This window comes from Microchirus variegatus, assembly GCF_963457635.1.
Source record: "Microchirus variegatus genome assembly, chromosome: 9".
Classification (NCBI taxonomy): domain Eukaryota; kingdom Metazoa; phylum Chordata; class Actinopteri; order Pleuronectiformes; family Soleidae; genus Microchirus; species Microchirus variegatus.
The window spans coordinates 12,382,491-12,403,913 of NC_139810.1; the positions used below are offsets into that span (position 1 = coordinate 12,382,491).

At 40.8% G+C, this 21,423-nt stretch overlaps 1 protein-coding gene across 1 annotated transcript in view; it reads right to left on the reverse strand.

The window, feature by feature from the left end:
- Positions 1-7,388: 7,388 nt before the first annotated feature.
- Positions 7,389-21,423, reverse strand: part of LOC310931367 (solute carrier family 41 member 1) — a 32,150-nt gene continuing 18,115 nt past the window's right edge. Inside the window, exons 7-12 of the mRNA XM_083894496.1 lie at positions 20,759-20,905; positions 19,335-19,479; positions 18,013-18,092; positions 13,893-14,027; positions 13,001-13,149; positions 7,389-11,577 (exon numbers count right to left, since the gene is read on the reverse strand). Of these exons, the coding sequence (XP_083750622.1) occupies positions 11,410-11,577; positions 13,001-13,149; positions 13,893-14,027; positions 18,013-18,092; positions 19,335-19,479; positions 20,759-20,905 (824 nt within the window). The 3' untranslated portion in view covers positions 7,389-11,409. The remainder of the gene's footprint in view (positions 11,578-13,000; positions 13,150-13,892; positions 14,028-18,012; positions 18,093-19,334; positions 19,480-20,758; positions 20,906-21,423) is intronic.

Below are 21,423 nucleotides of genomic sequence, written 5' to 3' on the forward strand. Positions count from 1 at the left end.
AAAGTTACTCGCTGTCTTGGCTTTTGCACATAAACTGATGCCAAATCGAAATCTTCCAAGCACCTCTATACTTATACTTTTTTTTCACATCATACTTTGACACTATCTTTATATCTCTTATAGGAAATCCTGCAGTAAAAATGTGTCACCGTCGCCCCTCTATCACTGTCCGTATTTAGCTCTGGGCAGGTAGGCTGAACAAACAACTGCATAGCTGTGGTCAGGGCCGGGTCCAGCCCTGCATTAGTCCTGCTCTGAGCTCCCCTTGTTAGCATGAAGGCAGGAACACGAAGGGGTTAATCCACATCCAGTAATCTTCCGCTGCACTGAACGACCCCGTTCAGCACATGTCGGCACATTTATGCTAATAGCACAGAGGTTAATGTAGGAAGGTGTTGTATTCATGAGCTGCACTGCAGGAATATCTGCTTAAACAGACAGATTCATTGTTCATTTAAAAGCAACATAGAACCCTCTGCTGCATCAGCCTTTGAATGGATGAGTTGCATTGTGGGTGATGTAGGAAGAAGAGAATGGAAGAAAGTAGAACTATGCAGGATTTTTACCCTAATTTAATGGCTTCTGAGTCATTGTGAGTCAACATGGCTTGTTGCGGGGAGATTGGGGGACTATCTCAACTCCCGGAAAACTAGCCTTGCAAGATCAGGCCAGCTGACCCAGAATCACCAGAATCAGAGGGTCTTGCGGAGTCTCACACCCTGGCCAGGGCCAGGCTATAAGATCAAGGCATTGATAGCATTATTTTAGAAGTTCATTATGGCATGGAAACAGAGGAAAATGTTGTTGAAGAAGGTAGCCAGGAAGAGGAAATGGCAAGAATTTAAAAACACAAAATGGCAGCCACTGCTTGTGTTTGCCGGCTCCGTTGAAAGCAAATGCACATGTGCCAGGAGAGGGGAAGGCAGGGGGGAGTGAGGATAAAGATGGATTGATGGATGGATGTAGTAGGTGCTGTTGAAAATATATATATATATTATGTGCTCCTGAACTGAAGGGGGAGCTCTGTAGAGAATAAGGCAGAAAAAGCAACTAGACTTGCAAAGTTCCGCTTAAAACTGCTTTGTCATAAGGGAATCAGTGTTTTGTATGTTATATTAATTATAGTCCATAATTTCATGAAAGTAGAATGTTGTCTTCCGTGTCTGAAAGACAGAAAAAAAACCAAGTTGTTTCAGGGGAAAAACAAGAAAGGGAAATTTGACTTGCATATGAAATGAGTAAAGTTTAGTGTATAATATACAGTAAATGAGTAAAGATTAGCATAAAATGCATTTTTCCAGAGCTGTACATTCCCAAAATAAAGGTTTCGCTACAAGGTTTTGTAAAAGAACTAAATCTGTACTAATTACAGGCAAAACAGAAACTGTGGTTTGAGTGACTCAGCAGAATGTTCGGGAACAGGCTCAGTTGTTGGGGAGCATGAGATTCGAGTAAAACTTCCAGTGAAAAATGGATGAAAGAATAAATATTTCCCAGGGTTGAGAAGAACAGTCTTATCATGGAAATCCCTCTGGAAATCTACTTTTGAACTCAATTAACTGACTCTGCTTTTGTTCATTGTGATTGTAGCTTTGTCCGTTTCCCCCACAGTTAATACTAGATTACACAAGACTCACTGTTGTGAAATTGTTGAAGTGCATGAACGACACTCACCATCATCTTATGCAGCTGCCGTTGTCGTCCTACTTTCTTATTTTTGGGAGGAAACATATTTATTTTTTTCTGCCGCATGTGTTTAGATGACTCTGGTTCTCGTTCCAATCCCAGTTGGATCTTTTACAGGTCAAAGTTTCCAAAACAGTGCTTCGCCCTTCTCTGATTACTACAACAAATATGGTCCAGACTGTTGAGCCTTTGGACATTTGCACATTCACACAGAAATAAAATAATAGAATTGAGGGATTTAAAGGGTCACTGTTCAGATACACGTGTCGTGAAAAACAAAATCAATACATTGAAAGATCCAGTGTGTATCATTCAGGACGGTTATTTACCCCTAAGTATTGCTTTAAACTCGCAATTGCCCGTGAAGCTCTTCTATGGACTTCAGGCAAGGGCCTTGCTTTACAGAGGCCGCCATTTTATGCCACCATGTCTCCATAACAGCGGAAGCTTAATAATCAAACAGAGATAAAAAATGACATCCATTTCGGTACAAGAAGCTCCCTGATGCTTGTGGGAAAGGGAGGGAAAACAATCTGTATGTAACCCATACGGCCCGCCCCCTGCCACCAGCCTTCTGATCAAACTCCCCCACGTCATTGAAATGCCGGTTTTCCATTAAACTGTTCTAACACTACACAACTCCACTCTACTCAGTTTGATATCAGGCACGTCCGTGGTACCGCCTTAAGGCAACGGCTGTCTGAAACTGCTGTGGCGTGGTTTTATATGCGACGCAAATTAGTGACGGGCAAAGCAGTTGTTTTCGGTGTATCTGGATTATTAGAATCAGTTAATTAAAAAAGATTAGTTCACCAAATCGCTCAGTACTTCCTGCATGACCGGAGCACAGACTCAGTCTGACACTATCACCAAACTGAAATACATAGAAATGGCCTTGTTGAATGTTGGAGATGAACGCATGTTTTCAGGATTTTTATTACTTTTTAACCGATCAACAGTTTGGCATTGTTCGGTTTGATTCTTGCGCCGGATGTCGCGCTCATGACTCTTCCAGTGACGACATTCTCTGACCAGATAGTCTGTTGACGCCACATTTTAGTATCAGCTCAGCTTGCCAGAGCAGGGGCCAAAAAAAGCACCAGGTAATGGAAAAGCAAAAAAAAGAACGTTGATTCTTCTGTATAATGGAAAAGCACCAATAGTTGCCTGAAGTAGAACTTGGAATTTTGGCTGCACTTTCGCCATGTGTCTGAAACGTGATATGATCACTCGTGAACCTGGCTTTTGTCTTCAGTCGTGTACTTAACTAAAAAAAAAGATAGAAGGTGGTGCCTCCAGCCCAGGTGTCAGTTTTTGGTGTCTGGTGTCAGGCATTGTATAGCATGAGATCCTGGCGGTATGATGGGATCACACGGCTCTAAACTGTCACCTCCTTTGGCGATGGTATATTTAAAAGAAACAGTTTTTGATGAGTCATTGAAAGCAACTCATACCTTAGGGACCGTATTAGCGGTATGGATATCTTATAAAAAGACATTCCTTGAGGCCATTTATCTGTGTCAGTGCAGTCTTCTTCTCTGTATTTAGCCAATCATAGAATATAAGCGGGGTTCTTACAAAGTTGGTGCTGTAGACTCGTGTAATCATCCACTTTCTAGTTCTTTTTCAGCTCAGGTTTCCTGTCGCTCCCTGCCCACGCGGTCAGTGACAGCAAATCATGTCATGTGGTCTGACTGAAAGTATGGGTCATGTTTATTGCAGTATTGTCAGAGTCTTCCCTGTTTTCTGTCTTCAGACATTTGTTTTTTTTTAATTTATTGATCGGTCTCAGAATGTGAAGAGGATTTGTGTAAGATTTAAGCTTTGTCATGCTTGAACACTCAAATACAGCGTCAGTCGTTTGTTGATTCTGCAGAAACGTGTAACTGTCCAAATGCTGTGCTTCTCTGTAACAGTTTACAGTCTCCACAAAGTCTTTTGTCCCTGGCCATGTTCCACAAATCCTCCCCTGGATGAGTTGGCAACATTTCACTAAATCAGGAACCTGTAATGTTTGTTTTTTTTAAGTCAATCATCACACGCTACACTCCCATTAAAAGTGACACGTCTATCAGCGTAAAACAGTTGCGTCTGGGGCCACGTGAAGATCGGTCGGGCGTTGAACCAGCAGGAAAAGGCACCGTCTTAACCGTATTTCTTCCATTAACTAGTTTGTGTTTGTCAGGCAGGTCTGCTCTTTAAAAAAAACATGTTTTTCTTCCTGTTTGAAAGGTGCAATATCTGTGTGCAGAAAGCGACTGTGACTGACCATTTTATCATAGTCCTATTTACACGGAGGGCAGGGTTTGAATCATGAAATGCTCCTCCTGCGTAGGAGGGTGTGATCTCTAAGCCATTATCTACAGGAAACTGAAAATGGGAAAAACAATCACACCCTCAGTTTTTTTTCTTCTTCTTGCGAAGGCTTGATGATATGCTGCACAAAATAATGTGTCTTTACCTTTTAATTTCCTCTTTTTTTTTTCTTTATGGAAAACACAGAAAACAAATAACAAGTCAGTGGCTTGCTCTTGGGAAAGAGATCCGACTCGCTGTGTTTCCGAACTCAAGTGCCCACATGGCGATCGTCTCCAGCCTTTTTCCCTTTTCCTGCAGAAATGTTTGCGTAGTCGTTTGGTGAAACGGTGAACGGAGCAAGCACAGTCGAAAGTGAATCTCATGCACCTGTTTACTTGTGTCACAAAACTGTGAATGTGTTAAGTGAAGTACACTCGCTGATGTGATTGATTGATTGACTGATTGGCTGGTTACCCTTGAAGTTTCTACAAATAAAAAAAAAAACCCGTACAGCAGAAGCAGAGTGTGCTATTTTTGAATTGTTTGTTTCTCATGGCACAGTTATTTATATTCCTCTGCTGATGACAGAGGAAGCTCTCCACTGAGTGAAGTCACACAAAAGTCAGTGTTGGAAACGAAATAAATTCAATCTTGAACACTTTTACTGATAGCAGGAACTTGACGTTCTGATTGCTGTCACTAATCTAGAGCAGTGGTTTGCAAAGTCTGGGCCACAGGTTTTTTGTGGGGGGGTCCCTTGACAAATTTACATAATTTTCCCAAACTTGTAGTTCATACTTATGTGTATATGTTTAAGGTAACAAGCATAAAAAGTTTTAATCAAAGTACAACAGAGACTACACTTCCTCAGAGTGCTCAGGAGGAACAGCGTGGAGAGGAGGCTGATGGTGGCGCTCTACCGAGCAACCATCGAGAGCATACTCGTAGTACGTTGACTGCAGATCACCGGCTGAACCTGCGCCCCCTGGACCAACTTGCCACTTCACAATATTATCAGAGAGCAGTTCATTAATCGAACCGATACGGGATCTGGAATTCGGTACCAGTACCAACTTACCAATTTAGGACCAGGTCAACAACAACAACAAGACCTCTCTTTTCCACAGCCAACACTCGTTCATTTTGGATGCCCTTTGTCTCTTGTGTTCACACAATCAGCTGTGGAATGTGAGCTAATCAGCAGAAAGTTAGCCACCTGTCTAGCGTTGGGGTCATACCTATGTTCCCCGTTTTTCCCAAAAAAGGTCCTATGTTCCCCACTTTGTATGTGACAGGGGAACATGGGACCCTTTTTTTGAAAAAGGGTAGGGTTAGGGTTAGAGAAAGGGTTCTATGTTCCCCGGTCACATACAAATCGGGGAACATAGCACCCGGGGAACAAAGGACCCGGGGAACATATGACCCGGGGAACATAGGTACGGTCCTGTCTAGCGCTAGCCACAGACGTGGCTAACGACAAGCAAACTCTTTTTGAGGAGTCGCGAGTCAGAGGCTGACCCCGCTCGACTAGAACGCAACATGTCACGGCTCTCTACGCGACTCCGCGGGGCAACAAAGGGACGCGCGAATGTTGGTAGCATCAGCTACCAATGCTAGCAGTGCTGCAGCAGTCGTCACTTTCCAAATACTTTACATTATTTAGCTTTTAAATACATCCTGTGCTTGACCGGGTACTTCATCAGGTTTGAGGCGTTTCCCTGGCCCCGCCGAGCATTACATTGAGTGCTGTCTACGTCTAACTTTGGCCATTACTGCCGTTGTGCTCTTGTAGTCCCGCGACACGTAGCTCGCACATTCTCACGCGCATCTCCCAGACATTCCAATACCGAAATTTGGCACCGATTCATTAAAAGTGAACCAACACTCGGTAGTACTGACGCGAATCGGTACCAAGTACAAAAAGTACCGGCCTTCAGTACCCAACCCTAGATCATCATGGATCCCTCTCACCCGGGCCCCAACTCTTTGAAGTCTCTTGACCATCTGGCAGACGTTACAGAGCTGCCGGAGCACAAACCACCAGACTCAGAGACAGTTTCGTCCGCACTAAATTAACCAAAAATCGAAATAATGCTGCCAAATGCAACAATGCTGCCATCCATGTTATAGGCACTTTCCCTGCACTTGAAACAGTCATACTTTTACTCGAATTTATGGCTTTTAGTTGGTCACTGAATATCCTGGGTCTTGTGTTTTCGGTCACAATAGTTTGCCACCTTGTGGATCCCCATATAGAAAGTTTGGGAAATGCCGATCTAGAGGATGGCCCTACGATGGACTGGCTACAAGAGTGTGACCCCGCCTTTTCGCCCCTATGTCAGCCACCCCTCACCCCACCCTCAAGCAGGAGAAAATGGATGGATCACAAGGATCTTTCCGTCTCAGAGCTCTGACAGTAAATTTAGGAACACTTGTTCCAGTGTGCCACAAGGTTTTATCCAATCAGGAGACCGAAAAAAAGAGGCGTTCCCCTCTACTTATGAGTTTAGGCTGTTAGTCTGTGATTAAATGCTCCCACCTCTCATTAAACTTGTCAAAAGGTGACATAGGGAAGAGGCATGGAAATACACTACGACTAAAAGGGAGTCAGTCATTGCTAAGGAGAGCTTTTAAGTACGCTGTTACAACCACGGTCTAAGAGAATACCTGGGCACATGAATAAACCGATGACCTCTGAAGCTGGGCTGATCGGACCTCTTCTCCTGGAACCTTGTGTGCAGGACCAATCGGCTCCCAACATCCACCTAAACACTCGTCGTCGTATCAGTCAATCATGCACCAATGCAAACCCATCACACACACAAGCAGAGAGAAGCAGAGGAAAGGTGGGAAACATCAATAACAATTGTCATCTCGTTTAAAATGAGCGTAAATGTGAGAAAATCCAACAGAAGCAAACGGCAAACAAAAAACGCCTGAAAGACTCCAAAGACAAAAAAATAAATGAATAGTGCCATTAAATGTGGAGGAAAACGTGACTAACCCTCCTCAAATGAGCACCAGACAACAAAAAATACCACATTACTTTCTATTTTACGAGACTACATTGTGATGTTTAATTACGTCTTCTTTGGTGTGGCTTTGTCTCCGGCAAAGATTTAAAGGCCCATGGCTGGAGAATTAGTGCCACCAACAACTGTTTATCTCAACGGGCTCAACGCCAAATGTGTGCACAACAGTAGACGGAAAAAAATTAATTTGCAATTTCTTAAAATGTGAGTTTTTTTAAAGTCTTGATAAATCGTGTACAACAGACAGCTTTCCTTCCACTTTTAGTTTTTATTAAAATAGAATTCATCATCATCATCATCATCATCACCACAAAGTCACATAAACACTCACCAAAAACACTAGCTTGTCATGTTTTCATTTTCACACGTGATCTTTGCGCACATTAGAGGACGTTATAGCCAAAAACTGGACGTGTGGAAGCTCGGGTGACAGTGGAGACACATCAGGGTTAGAAAATAAAGTCCATTATGTGGCAGTGTCAACACTGAGGACCAACCAGAGTGTTGTCTACAGACAGTGAGGTAAAGGACTATTGCAACACTTATATGAAGCTGCTGCTGCTGCTGCTGCTGCTGCTGCTTTTTGACAGCCGACATGGCTGTTATTGACGACAACATTTCAGGTAAGACGAGTGCTGTGAGTGGTTTCTTTTCCAAGGCAACTATAATAACAAAAGTGCATTTTTTTGCAACCGTTTTCAAAATCACACTCTTTGACATCCTGAGGAAACAAGATCCCAAGTCACATTTCATTTGACTGATACAATCCTTCAGTCTACAGTTTTAGCTCATCTCAGTGACATCTGCTGTCCCTCAGATTATAAACTGCAACCAAAACGACAAAAACTAATAAATCAAGTTCTCAAAAAGTAGATCCAAACACCTTTCTTAGGCAAGTAGCTGCCCCATGATGGCCATTCAAGAGAATGCAGGTTTCAGACACTTCTGCATCGGCTTACTTACTTTCCACAACCATGATGCCCACATCTACTTTGATAGACATTTTATGGTAACATTACAACATAGTTCAAGCTTGAAACTTGATCTGAAATATTACATTTTATTATTATTTATTTGTCTTACTTTTACTGCTTTCACATCAAGTATATGGTCCTAAATCCACTATATATTCAGAAATATCAATGTGATTTTGAATCAGTTTTCCCTTTACAACATTGTTCAGGAACAAATTGCACATAGTATCCACAGAAACCAAGTAGAGAACCTTTAGCTGGTCTGATTATGATCCAAAACAATTATGCAATGATTAAAAATACCCCCCACTAGATTCTTTGTAAAAATCCAAAGCAATTTTCACACATTATGACATTAAACACATTATTAACCTCACGCAATAAGCTCAAGTGAAACAATAGCTGCTTGTTCTCGTGTAGGAAAGGTAAGTGTGTAACAGTGTCACAATGAAAGCTTTTAGCAAAAGCACTATTAACACTGAAACACTCACAAACAAACACTCGACACCTCAGATTCCAGTGTCTACGAGGTTTGTCCCTAAAAAGTACTGTAGGTGCGACAGGTAAACAGCAAACATCAACAATGTTCCATGTGACGTCAGTGCATTTACACACACGTTTGTTTTTCTGTGTTATTTCAAGACTGGATGAATATCTTTAAGACGACACTCGTACGCAGGATACTTTTAATAATAATAATTTTGCAGTTTTTAATACAAGTTGTGATCGCTTTTTGTGACGTGATGTGCTTCTTCCGATAGCATGTGAGGCGAGAGAGAGATCACAGACACAAAGACCCCACAAATACGTAGAAATGTAAAAAAAGAAAAATGCCTGAAAGATGCAAGTCCAAAAAAAACTAATGTGTGCGTGTATGATGAGGTTTTATGGTTTATAATGAGCACTAAGGCAGGAAGTGAGGAGATACCCAATATCCTCTGGAGGATCAGAGGGATCAAACTCGTGAACCCCCCCCCCCCCATCAATTTCATGTGGCTCATCACTTATTATAAAGTAAATAACTTATTTCTTTTAACTTCTATTTTGAAAGTATGTCAAACATCATCATAAATATTATTACTTCGCTGTCTCTTCCTCAATTTCTTTTTTTTCCCTACTTGAGCGGCCCCCTACTGACCAAACTAGACCCTCAGTGGCCGCCTGGTCTTTTGAGTGCGAGACCCCTGCAGTAGACGTGAAACACAAATTAATGTATGAAAACGCAAAACACTTATACTTGGTATTATCAGTGCCGTTTGAGAAGCAGCACAACATTCACGGTGAAAAAAAGTTACCCTCAGAGTGATAAGTGTGGGCTTTTAATTTGTTATTTATTTACGTGTTTTGAAAATCACCTCATTTGCACACATACTTATTACTGTTAGTCGCATGTGCCAATTTAATTTCATTCACATTGTACTGTAGAACTGTATGTTCTCTATGTGCAAACGGAAAGCAGAACATCGTCTGCATACAGAATGACCTGCAGACAGTTTCTGTGAAGGCTGGTGTTGGTCTTTGCATGAACTTTGCAGACCGTCTCTTAAGAGGAGTTGGTAAAATATTCATGAGTATTTTATTGCAGCTTTGATCCGTAATTGGTGCCAATCATGACCGCAGCCAGCCCTGGCTTCTGATTGGGTGGATGGTGTTTTTTTATGCTGCCGGGTGCTTCTTCAGAGGTTCAGTTGAAGCTATGGAGCTGTGAGATGACTAGATTTAGAAGAGAACCAATTTGTTTATGTGATTTTATTCATGTCCCAGGGACTTTGTTGTTTTTCCTGTAGTTTTTAAGTTCTTGTTGACGACTCCGATTTTGTATTTGGGTAAATCCTCTGAATTGGGGAACTTGGATATTAGAATTGCTAGCTTGAGTACCTTCATTTATTTATCTATTCATTTCTGGATGCAACAGACAGAGCCACGCTGTGTGTGTTTTTTTGTTTTTTTAATTTTTGATGACTCGCCGTGAAACTAGTTTCTCCACGGTCAAAGGACTGCGTGAGAAGGAGCAGCTGTCAGTCATTACAGGAATTTGTGCACAATGCTGTTACTGCAGCTTTTTCAAAACACAACTGTTTTAAATGGAAGGGGGCAAAAACGTTCGAAAGAAGGATGACTTGTTGTCAAATACAGAATCATTTGAACACAGGAGAAAACTGCCACGCTGACATTGTCACAATCTCGGCTCCCATAATCAGAAAAAGGTTTCTGGTCAATGAGACCAAAGACCATAATGTCTCTTTAAATAAAGATTATATGACTTATCTATCTGTTATTATTGAGCTCAGGGTGTTATGACTGCTTTACTAGTCAAATTATATTTAATGCAAACTGTGTAAGCCAGCATGAGCCATCACAGGCACACAGACAAACTCTGAACCCAACACATGATTCATAAATGTCAGACCTCCTTATGTAAAACACTTGGTTTTAATTTAATTTTCGTTCGGTTCCTCAGCAAAAAAAAATTGTTATGTAACGGTTCTCCGATAAAGAGAGCACATGTAAAACTATTGTTTACGAGCAAAACCAACCACACCTACTGAATAGCTCTCCACCTAATTACACTGTTTTCCACTGTGTGGTCCACTCTCTTGGCTTTGGCGATGACATTGTGTCACGCCCTCTGTCTGTTAGACTCTGTTAGAACAGTATCTACAAATGAAAAGGTGAAACCAAATATATATATCGAGACAGAACCTAAGGGATTAAGTAAATTATTTAAATTATAATGAAGATTCAGGACTTTTAATTTGATGATTAAATCTCTTCCTGTGACGTGCACGAAAACACATCCAGGAAAATTCCAGTTGGTGAAATGCATACATCATCCTCCACAACCCTCTAGCCTTAATTCATATTACATCTTGCCCAAACTTGGACTGCTTTTGTTAAAATTTCCACTGATTCACCAGTCGCTCACAGTGAAGGTCAATGGAAACCATGTCTACTGGCTTACACAGTTGATCTGCTGTCTTAACCGATCATTATCATCCTCCATTGAACCTAAACTCAAATCTAGTTAGTGCGAGAAAATTAAATGACAGGGAAATAGAGGAATGAGAGAAAGAGGAATTTAAATTCATTGACCTGGAGCAGATGTTCTGAAGGACAGACAACTTAAAACTAGCGCTTAAAATATTTTCCTCTCAAATAAAATTTGATCCAGCTGAGAGCTGGACATGCTCCACCCCAGACGATTGCAAAAAGGGTTGGTTGTCACATCTTCCATCTCTCCACCAGTTTAAAAGGTGAATTTTGTGACTAATTCCTTAACTGGTCCAGTGATAAAGATCATAAAACACACTATTGTCCAATCAAAAGCCTGTTTGTGCAAAGGAAATCCAGTTTCAACGTGATTAATAAGACTAAGACAGTGGTTTGGTGCTAAGAGTTCAGAAAGGAGAGAAATAAAATCATAGACTGTGCATAAGTGAGACGGAGCGGAAGCACAGGGCCAGGAAACCGGTTCCCAGCAGGTCACCCATGGCGGTCAGGTAGGGGATGGAGAAGTTGTCGGGGTCCAGGCTCCTCCTCCACATGAAGCGGACGATGAGGTCAGCAACATAGAGGAGTATAGTGACCTTAAAGAGAGCAGGAAACAAATAATGTTAAATATATATATATATATATATATGTTTTATCATCTATTGACCCCATTCCATATTTTCTTTTCTTCCAAAGTGCTCTTTTAATTTTGAAGGAGCAGATGTGAAACACACAATTTTTCCTTTTTCTGAAAACTGTAATGGTGAAGTTGAGATGTCAGTGAACTCGTGGATAGCCAGAGGAGATATACAAAGTATTGAAAACAGCAAATACAAGGAGATAAGCATTTTAAATAGGTGATAAAAGATATATACAGTACTATGCAGAAGTCTTAGGCCTATATTTGTTGTTTTAGCAATGCTATAACGACAATAATAATAATATATATCTATATGTATATATATACACATATACACATCTATATACATATACACATCTATATATATATATATACACATATACATACAATACGCTTGCGGTTGGGAAGCACAGACTGACAATTCTGAAATGTTATATCATCATTTCTGAATGTTGAGTTGTGCAGTGTGAAAAATGGTGTCTCTACATAAAGAAAACAAACAAAATATAACTCCAGCGCATGAGAGCTAGTGTCGGTAATGTGGAGTCAACAGCGTGTTCAGCTTGGAGGTGCATTCAGTGAACCTTGTAAATTGTAATTACTTCTGCAAACACACATCCATCTTCTAAACAAATATCCTGCAAGTATTTTCAGTTAATAAATATTGAATTCCTCATTTATGACGCATGAATACTCATTAGTATGTAGTTTATAAACACAATTCTAAATGTTTTACTCATGCGCTGAAGTGTTGGCATGTACTGAGCGGGTTAGGTTGGAGGTGGATGCTGATTGGCTGCTTGAGTACAGCATCTATTTGGACACTGTTCCTCAGCTGATGGGATGAGTAAAGCACTTATAATTATGTTTGTAAACTACATACAAACGAGTATTCATGCGTTATAAATTATGAATTCAATATTTAATTAATGCTTAACTAATGCTAATCGTGCGTAGCTGTCTATAAATAAGTCCAAGCAGTGAAACTGACTTGCCTGACTTTGCCAAATTGCCAAGACTTTTATAGAGTTGGCCAAAGATTAAAAAAGTCTAACACTGTAGGGCTATGTTAATGTGTCTCAGAATATTACTGTCACATTATGTAGAGGAGGTCAGAAAGGCGAGCACGGCAGAAGTGCACTTTCAGATCTTTCCAAGAACAAATTTCACTCAGCTGCTCAAACACCAACATCTGGCACGGCTCATTTCACAGGTAGGTAACAGCTGGCTGTGGCCGTTTTCATCAGGCCGTGCCAAATCTTATAATGTACCTTCTGATGACTTGTTTCCACAGTTTGTATCAGAGGGTGGTGTGAAACTTCGGGGTAAAGTGAGGGCCAGTGAGTTCACGAGAAAGCGCTCACGAGTGCTCTTCTCACCTGTAGCAGAGCAGCACAGAGGTAGCAGATGGTGAAGGCGACAGAGATGGGAGCCTCCTCTCCCTGCAGCAGAGAGATGGCGTAGAGGAAGACCAGGTGACCGGGGACAACTAGCATCAGCAGCACTCGAGCCGACTTTGAATTCACACCTTGGAGACACAGAGAGAAGTGGCTTTCACGCAGTTGTAAACCAGTGAGAGGTCATAGTCATCTTCTGTGGTTAGCTAGAAGTGACTGAAGAAGCCTCTTGGATGAGAGGTGAAACGTTAACTTAAGGCAGCTCATGTATTTGGAAGATTGGATAGTTTATATCAGAAGAAAAAAATATGGCTTTGCCTGATGAAGACATTGGCCTGACACTCAATTGAGGAGCAAATAATTGTCCCACGGTCAAATGTACTTGTCAACCCCGTGGTATATGTTGTAATGCAGCAGAAACAGACTTATTTCTGAAGATGACAGTATTTGGAAGTTTTAAACTCTAACCGATGCTTATTTTAAGAGTCTGAAAATCACATGACCCAGTAGCCAATGAGGGTCTAGACTGGTCAGGGGAGGAGCGGTCAAGTGTCAAAAAAGTGGGCAAAAAAGGTCAAACCTTAAGGGGAAAGAACAACAACTTTTCAATCAAGGTGAACAACATGAGCTTAAAATCATATTTTGATATTCCATTACGATACCACAATAATTTCTATGAATCACAGAACTAGATAGAAGTAACTCATTATAACTTGATATGAAGTGGTGGGACTCATGGGAGTTATATGTGGGCCCACAGGCCACAAGAATAAGAATTCAACTAATGTCTACAACTACCACGTTGCTCTTACTGTAGATCATTCAGTGTTTATTCACTAGATTCCATGGACAGTGTGAATTAAAATAGTGAAACCTGAGGAGAAGAAGGTGATGAAGGGATTGGGCCAGTGCTGCCTCATCTTATAGGGCAGGACTCCAGGGATGCTCCAGAAGTGCAGGTATGTAGAGATCCTACTAGCCTGGATGGCCACCAAGTTTCCACCCACTCCTACACACACACACACACAATGGGGGGAGGGTAAAAAAAAGAAAACACAAACAGAAGGAAGGCACACATAAGAGAAGATCAATCAGGTTGTAACACAATGCAGAGAAACCACTACAAAGCGCTGCTTTTAACTCCTAAAGAATCCCCATCAAGATCCAATTTGTAAAAAAACAAAAACCAACTCAAAATGACAAGCATTTGCCGCGTTGTTTTTCCAGCACATCTTCACAACACACAGGGAAACTGGTATTGATTTTTTTTATTCTAATGACCAAAGAAAAGCCACAAGTTCTTTCAAACAGTGGGCAGCAAACACAGCTTTAAAGTTGGAAGTAAATACAAATTTAATATATTTTCTTGGTTTCATCATCATACATAAATTAAATCAAGTAACAACACGGGCTGGGCTAATCCCAGAGCCACTTGAATAAGACACACGGACTTAAAGTTTAAACCGTTGCCATGTGAGTCACAGTCACTGACAGATGAACACAAAACAAAAAGTACAAGAGCAGCTACACAAACAGAACCAGCGGAAAGAAAGTTCAACCGCATTACACGGCCGAATGATTCTGACTGTGAAATATGAAACTGGCCGTGCAACGATGTCTTTTTAAAGATTCTTTTTACCCTGCAAACTTTGGTTAATTGCTCCTATCTCGTCACAATTCAGACTTTATATGTGCACCTTTGTAAGAACGAGAAAGGTCACGCCAAAAAGAAAATCACCATCTGCCCATCAGATCGATACGACATAAGATTTTTAGCTCTTTTCCTGTAATATAAATTGAGGCGACTTTCATTTCCGCGCAGCTTAGTTCCATCACACTGCAGGACAACTGTTCCACACCCCTCTGTCGTTTAAAAGTCCACTTTAATTACAATAACGCTGACAGCTGTATCTGTGCCTAATTCACTTACACTAAACACCTTTCCAAGTTATTTATCTTCCAAAAATGAGCACAGATGTTATTTTGTGAGATGAAAAAGACTCGAGGGAACTTGGAGTAAAACACAATACTGTTTCTTTTGTTTTTGTTTTTATTTTTAATGCAAGCCAGTGATGAGGAAAACGGAGAAATTCAAACCAGACTGGAGAGGGATAAACATCGAGAGGATGTGAGAGACAAAATGAGAGACAGTGATGGTGAGAGCTGATGATTATTAAAGGCCTGTCTTGCTGTGTCTGGATAGTGGGCGTGCACCATTAGTGGTTTAAACCAACTCATATATACTCCACTGATCCTTGCATGCACCGCCTCGATGCCAAACCAGTAACTGCTGAGTGCTGCTTCTATTTCTCTATGCCTAAAATTCTATTAACGAGTGGAACATTGATTATTTCTCATACACTGTGTTTAAAGTATCGTCCATTCTCAAATTTTTGCAGCAGATATTTTGTTTTTAAATGATCTCCTGCGAGAAAAGAGCCTTATGCAATTTCAACGCTTCAATTTCATTGTTAGGGATTGCACATGGGTCAGTTTACAAAACTCTCTCCCCTTTTTTCTCCTGCCCTCTGTTCTGGATTATTTCTTCTATCCTGTAACTTCAACATGACGCCATTTATTTGTTTGTTCGTAATATTTGTTAGGCTTTAACTCATTACCTTGATATAATTCTTTGAAAAAAGGAATCAATTACTCCACTTTCTTATAATACATTGTACCCTACAAACGTGGGTTGATTGCTTCTTTCTAGTCCAAATTCAGACTTTATATGTGCAGTTTTGTAAGAACAACACTGAAACTGCCATATTAAATCAATGCAGTGCACAGTTTTTTTGGCTGAAGTCAGGATTTTCAAATCTGACTTGATTTTTGAAAACGTGGGAGACCACATTGTCACTGGTTTTCAACGTTTTCAACCTTGAGAAAGCACGGACTAGACGATCCAGACCAAGGGGACCACAGGACCGCACCTTTGGCGTTTAATCAAACCATTTCAGGGAGGAGATTCTTTGGGATCTCACACAGAAACTCGTGTGATGTAACGTGACTTCAGAATATAAACAGAAATGGAGGCGGACTGAGAAATACAAAAAAACTGTGGATGAAATCATGGCTGAGAAGACGTAATTGACTTGGCTCGTACAAGTTATGGTTCTAAACAAAAGTACGCAGCATCTGCTTCCTGGTCAACTCGCTCTCATTGGTTATTGAGAGCAAGCGTAAGATGACCAGAATTTTTTTAAATGAAAACCAGGGTCATTTCTCATTTTCCTAGAATATTTGTTATTAGAAGATACAATTTTATTTTTATTATCAAATAAAAAGTGGGTTTAATGCAGTTTAATGCATTACATGATGATAAAAAAGGAAACCGATTGAAATAGGTGGATGTCGTCTTCCAGTATGTCAAACGAAGACAACCTGGAAGTAACAATATACTGAATGGCCACCAGGGAGCAAATTATTTATTTGTCATCTGGAGCAAAGAAACAAGGAATATATTAATATCTAAGAGTAAGCTAGCTTTTAAACTGCTATTTTCCATTTACATGGTCATGACTTCAATAACGTTGGTTATTGTGCCCTGAAAGTGGAGTAGTAGTGCTAGGTAGTTAGACTGACACTGTAACACAAGCTAAAGTTGCTAAGCTACTGTACAATTGCATCATTAATTCACAACAACTCACTTAAACTTGTGTATTAAATTGTCTGAGTTGACTAAGGGAGTTTTTTTTCCCCGAACTGTGTACACAACATTTTTGAAAAGACTAAAAAACTGCAACCTCAGCGTGACTCAGACCCAAAGCTGTTCCTTAATGGTGCTTTCGACAAAAGCTGTTGCCTCTAAAATTGTTCCAGTGGTTTAAAAAGCTTCATTTGCAAAAGTATTTGGCAGCACTGACTTTAAATGATGTAGACTTTTATATTAAGAGCCAAATATTTTCCAAGGTTTTAGAACCAGCTTCTTTTCCAGACAGACACTGGGGTTTCAGTCCATTTCGCAATGACAGTTTAAATCTGCTTGAAAAAAAAGACTGCTGTAGGATTAAAAAGAAGACGCTGATAAAGCGACATAAAATATATAGTGCAAATCCCAAACCTGTAAATTAAAGCTCGAATTGTGGAAAAATATAGTGTTCCGCCAAAACGGCAATAATCTCAGCCTGACAAGGTAATCTTAAAACAAATGACGGCCCACTGCGATGCCAGAGTAGCCACTTACTCATCAATAACAGGAGGAAAATAACCAGCCCTTGTTTCTTTTCAGAGCCGTAGCCAGGCTGACAGGTTCGGTAGCTCCGAGGAATTCATAATAATGATCATGTACAGCATTTAGACTGCTTCTCTTTCACTGACACTGACCAACTAACATTAACATTCTCTTGGCCACAGTTCTTTTTTTATCAAAAATGTGAATGTACCCTGCCACTTGGACAAACTATTAGAATTTGTATGTACTGTATTGTATTTCACATGCCAATAAAGCATCTTTGAAATGAATACGATACAGATCAATTATTGCCAATAAAGTTTTGTCGAGAAGTGACACAAACAGAGTCATCTTATCTGATCTTTTCTTATAGCTGATGTTTGATGACATCATTTCTCTTGAACTTGTTGAGCCTGATTATGACAGTTTGGAGTGTGTTTCCTTTCTGCTCACAAACATTTTGTGCAAGGACAGAAGGTTTAGGTGCAGAGCGAGAATGAAAGAAGTAAAAAACAAACGTACAGTTAGTCAGACTGCATGTTATATGTATTTGCCTCCATGATCCTCATTTTTTAGACAAATATAACATCATCATATATCACAGAATTGTGCGACGGCATCTTTTGCTATGTTTATATGCACCTCCCATTAATTAGAGATGTTTATTGAAATGGAAATTGCCATGCCTACTGCTGGATCCTTAGTATTCTGGTTTCCGTGAGCAGCATGCATTATGTGCTATTTAACCTTCACTCTGTAGTCTAGTCAACATCCACTTCAGGGCAAACTCAACTCAACCCCCAACTCGATTACACCAGCTTACCGTTAATGACGGGTGTAAAGACGGCCATGCCCTCAAAGTTGGGATCACTCACTGTCTTGTCCAGTATGAGGCCTCCGAAGCTGGAAATCACAAGCACAGAGAACCACACACAGTTAGAGCCGCGGTTTCTTGGCTTGGAGTCAGACTGGAGGAAACCACTCACATTAACAGTCCACACACAGTTTACTATTTATCCTTCTCACTTCATTAATCAGTGTTCTTTTGACTGCATGAGCTCTGAAGGAGAATCAGCAGGTTTTAATTAAAGACTCTTCAGACTGGTTTAGACACATTTTCCTGAAGCATTATATTTCACAGCACAAAATCTGTCAGTTTCTCTTCAGGGTTAATTCAGGGTCGCCATGCACCTACTTTCAAACTTAAAGGTGCATCATGTAATAAATCTAAAGCAACTGGCCATAAAATCCTCCTAATACGTCACAGAGACTCAGGAATAATATTCATATAACATATTGAACTCACCAACAGTACAGTACAGCCAAAATATTCGCCTCATGTTTATGTTTTGAAATCATGTTTTGGCACGTGGCGCCACCTACGGCCATCTACCAATCATTGCAGTCAGTAGAGTCTCAGCTGCCGAGCAACCACGGGTTGCCAATTACGTCTGAGCTTACAGTGGTGGAGAAAACGAAACCTAAAAGACCTCGGTATTTTGAATTTGAGTGTAGTAACGGTTTTTGGCCACACTCTTACATATGGCGCCTTTAAAGGTGAAGTAAGTAGTTTAAAGTGCCATCTAGAGGAGAGGCTGAAATTTACAACAAAGACCTGCTGCTCTGCTCACCCCCTCCCTTCCCTGAGCGATATGGTATCCGCAGCTGGTCAAATGTCGTCCTCGTCGTCTTTCTCCGTGTCAGCAGATGAGGTTCGTGAGGCGAGGGAGAGGGCGGAGCTACCGCGGCCATGGCAGACGAAGCGGAGAGAGAGGAGGCGGGACTTCCACTACAAGTAAAGAGACGCTTGATTTGTTCTCTCGCGTTTGTCCTTACAGGCTCCGGTAGAAACATGGCGTCTCGCTGCTAACAGTGGCTATGCAACCGCGGCCCGCGACCATGTTATTTTACATGACTTTTTGAAACACTACGAAAATGAAACAAAAACTATTATACAGCTACTAGACAATGCAGGAGCACATAATATGTATAAAAAAGTGGATTTTGGGTTATATGAACGCATAAATACTACACATTGTCCCTTTAACTACACAATTCCTCAAAAAAAAAAATCTATTATACCATTAAGGTTGACAGTTTGTGATGAAGTCCAAAAAGAGAGCATGAGGATTACACTGTATATACCTGCTAATGGACATGGCGACTATAACAGGCTGCCAGCCTGAGCGGAGAACCTCCCTGATCTGAGGACTCTGTCGAGCCACGACCACCCACAGTGGGATCAGAGCCAGGAAGACCAGACACACCAGGGGGGACAGGTACCATATATCTGCATGACAGCAACACATAAAGACGGTGAAGAAATGCACTTCTGTGTATTTTCTCGTCTGTGGTCATTAAATACTGACACATGCACTAGCTGGTCGGAGGAGTCATGAATGTAAATGTACTTTCATTATCCCCGACACAACACAACATACATGTAAGAAGAGGATATAGTAATGTAACACAGTTTTATTCCATTCCCACTGGTTTAAAAAACCTGTTTAATCCAGTTTCAACAGGTTTTGAACCAGTGAGAATGTGTTTATTCAGTATAAACTCTGCTTTGTCTCATATAAATATATGTTTTATGTACATGTTACATTTTTGTCACAGCATTACAGCACCACATACAGGCCTGGCATATGTACTACATAGCTTAGAGTCAAAAGGTGTATGTGAAGGGGACCGTACCTATGTTCCCCGATTTGTATGTGACCGGGGAACATAGGACCCTTTCTCTAAACCTAACCCTAACCCTACCCATTTTCAAAAAAGGGTCCTATGTTCCCCTGTCACATACAAAGTGGGGAACATAGGACCTTTTTTGGAAAAACGGGGAACATAGGACCCTGGGAACATAGGTACGACCCCTATGTGAACCTTCATTTTTACACCTTGGGACAGCACTCAATATTTTGTATTTAATCTTAATTCATTTTATTAGTGACTAAACATTGTTCACTGAACAGGGGACCGAAGTAAAAGATACAAAATAGTTAAGACTGCTTTGTTTCTGCTGCATTTGTGACGTCATATATCAAGCATGGGTGACACAGCAACAACCAATGAGAATGGAGTTAATATCAGGGTTCACCAGTGTTTGACAGATATACCTGCTAATTTAATTGTGAAAGAGTCTTAAGGGTCCACTATTGACCCACTAATTATTTGCCATCGCCTCATACAATCAATCACACGTCATAATGCCTGCACTAACCCTTTAAAAGGCCTGAAACGTTGTGAATATAGAAGAAACGGTATCATCGCCACATATTCATACAACACACACACATCATGGTGCGAAGACTGGGAAAAATAAGTCTGACTTTTGCTGCCACCTTGTGTTCTACTTTACAACCATGATGCATTCAAGATGTGTCTCATTGGGGAAACAGGTCATAAATCAAATGACAAGACGTCATATTCAAAAGGTACACAAATTGCTGCAGTGACTGATGGATAGAACACAGCATTGCTGCACAGACAAGCGTATCAGAGGATCATAAATCAGCGATAAGATCTAGATTAACTCCCTCGTGTGTTCTTTTGTCAGATCTTCTCACCTATGTGATTGTAGAGTGTGGTGCTGACTCCAGCCAGCAGGGACAGTGTGATCAAATCTCCGAGACTGGCTGCAATCGGCGTGGCCACATTGTCAGGGTTGATCCCCACCTTCCTAGAACCTATGATGACTCCGATCATCACCAGACCTACGGAGACCAACGAGAGACGAGTGGAAGTGAAGACAGAAACAAACTGACTGAGAGAAACCACAACTGTCAGCACTTTGCACAAAGACTGCACACAGAGAGGCAACATTTAATGTGTTGTGGCAGAATGCTTTCATAAGAGCCACATGACAACATTAAGTTGTTTTTTTCCCCCATCTGTGAATAAAGATACTTGTCAACCAGCCTAACAGTGACAGCTAGAAAATGAAAAATGAAACAAGATGCATTCAGAGCAGAGCCAAGTATAAAAAAAAAATTATAATATATATCAGAAAAAATATTCATAGAGAAACAGCGGAGTAAAGAGACTGAATGCTAGAAAGAAATGAGTCCCAGCTGAGACATTGGCAGACATTTGTTTTCGCCACGAGTCAAGTTTGTGTACGGGATGCATTACAGACTGGTCAGTGATCACATGTTGGGAGGGGATGATGATGGTTTGCTGTTCTGTCACTCTGAACTTTGTTAGTGTTAGTGTTTTCAAAATAAAATTCCCC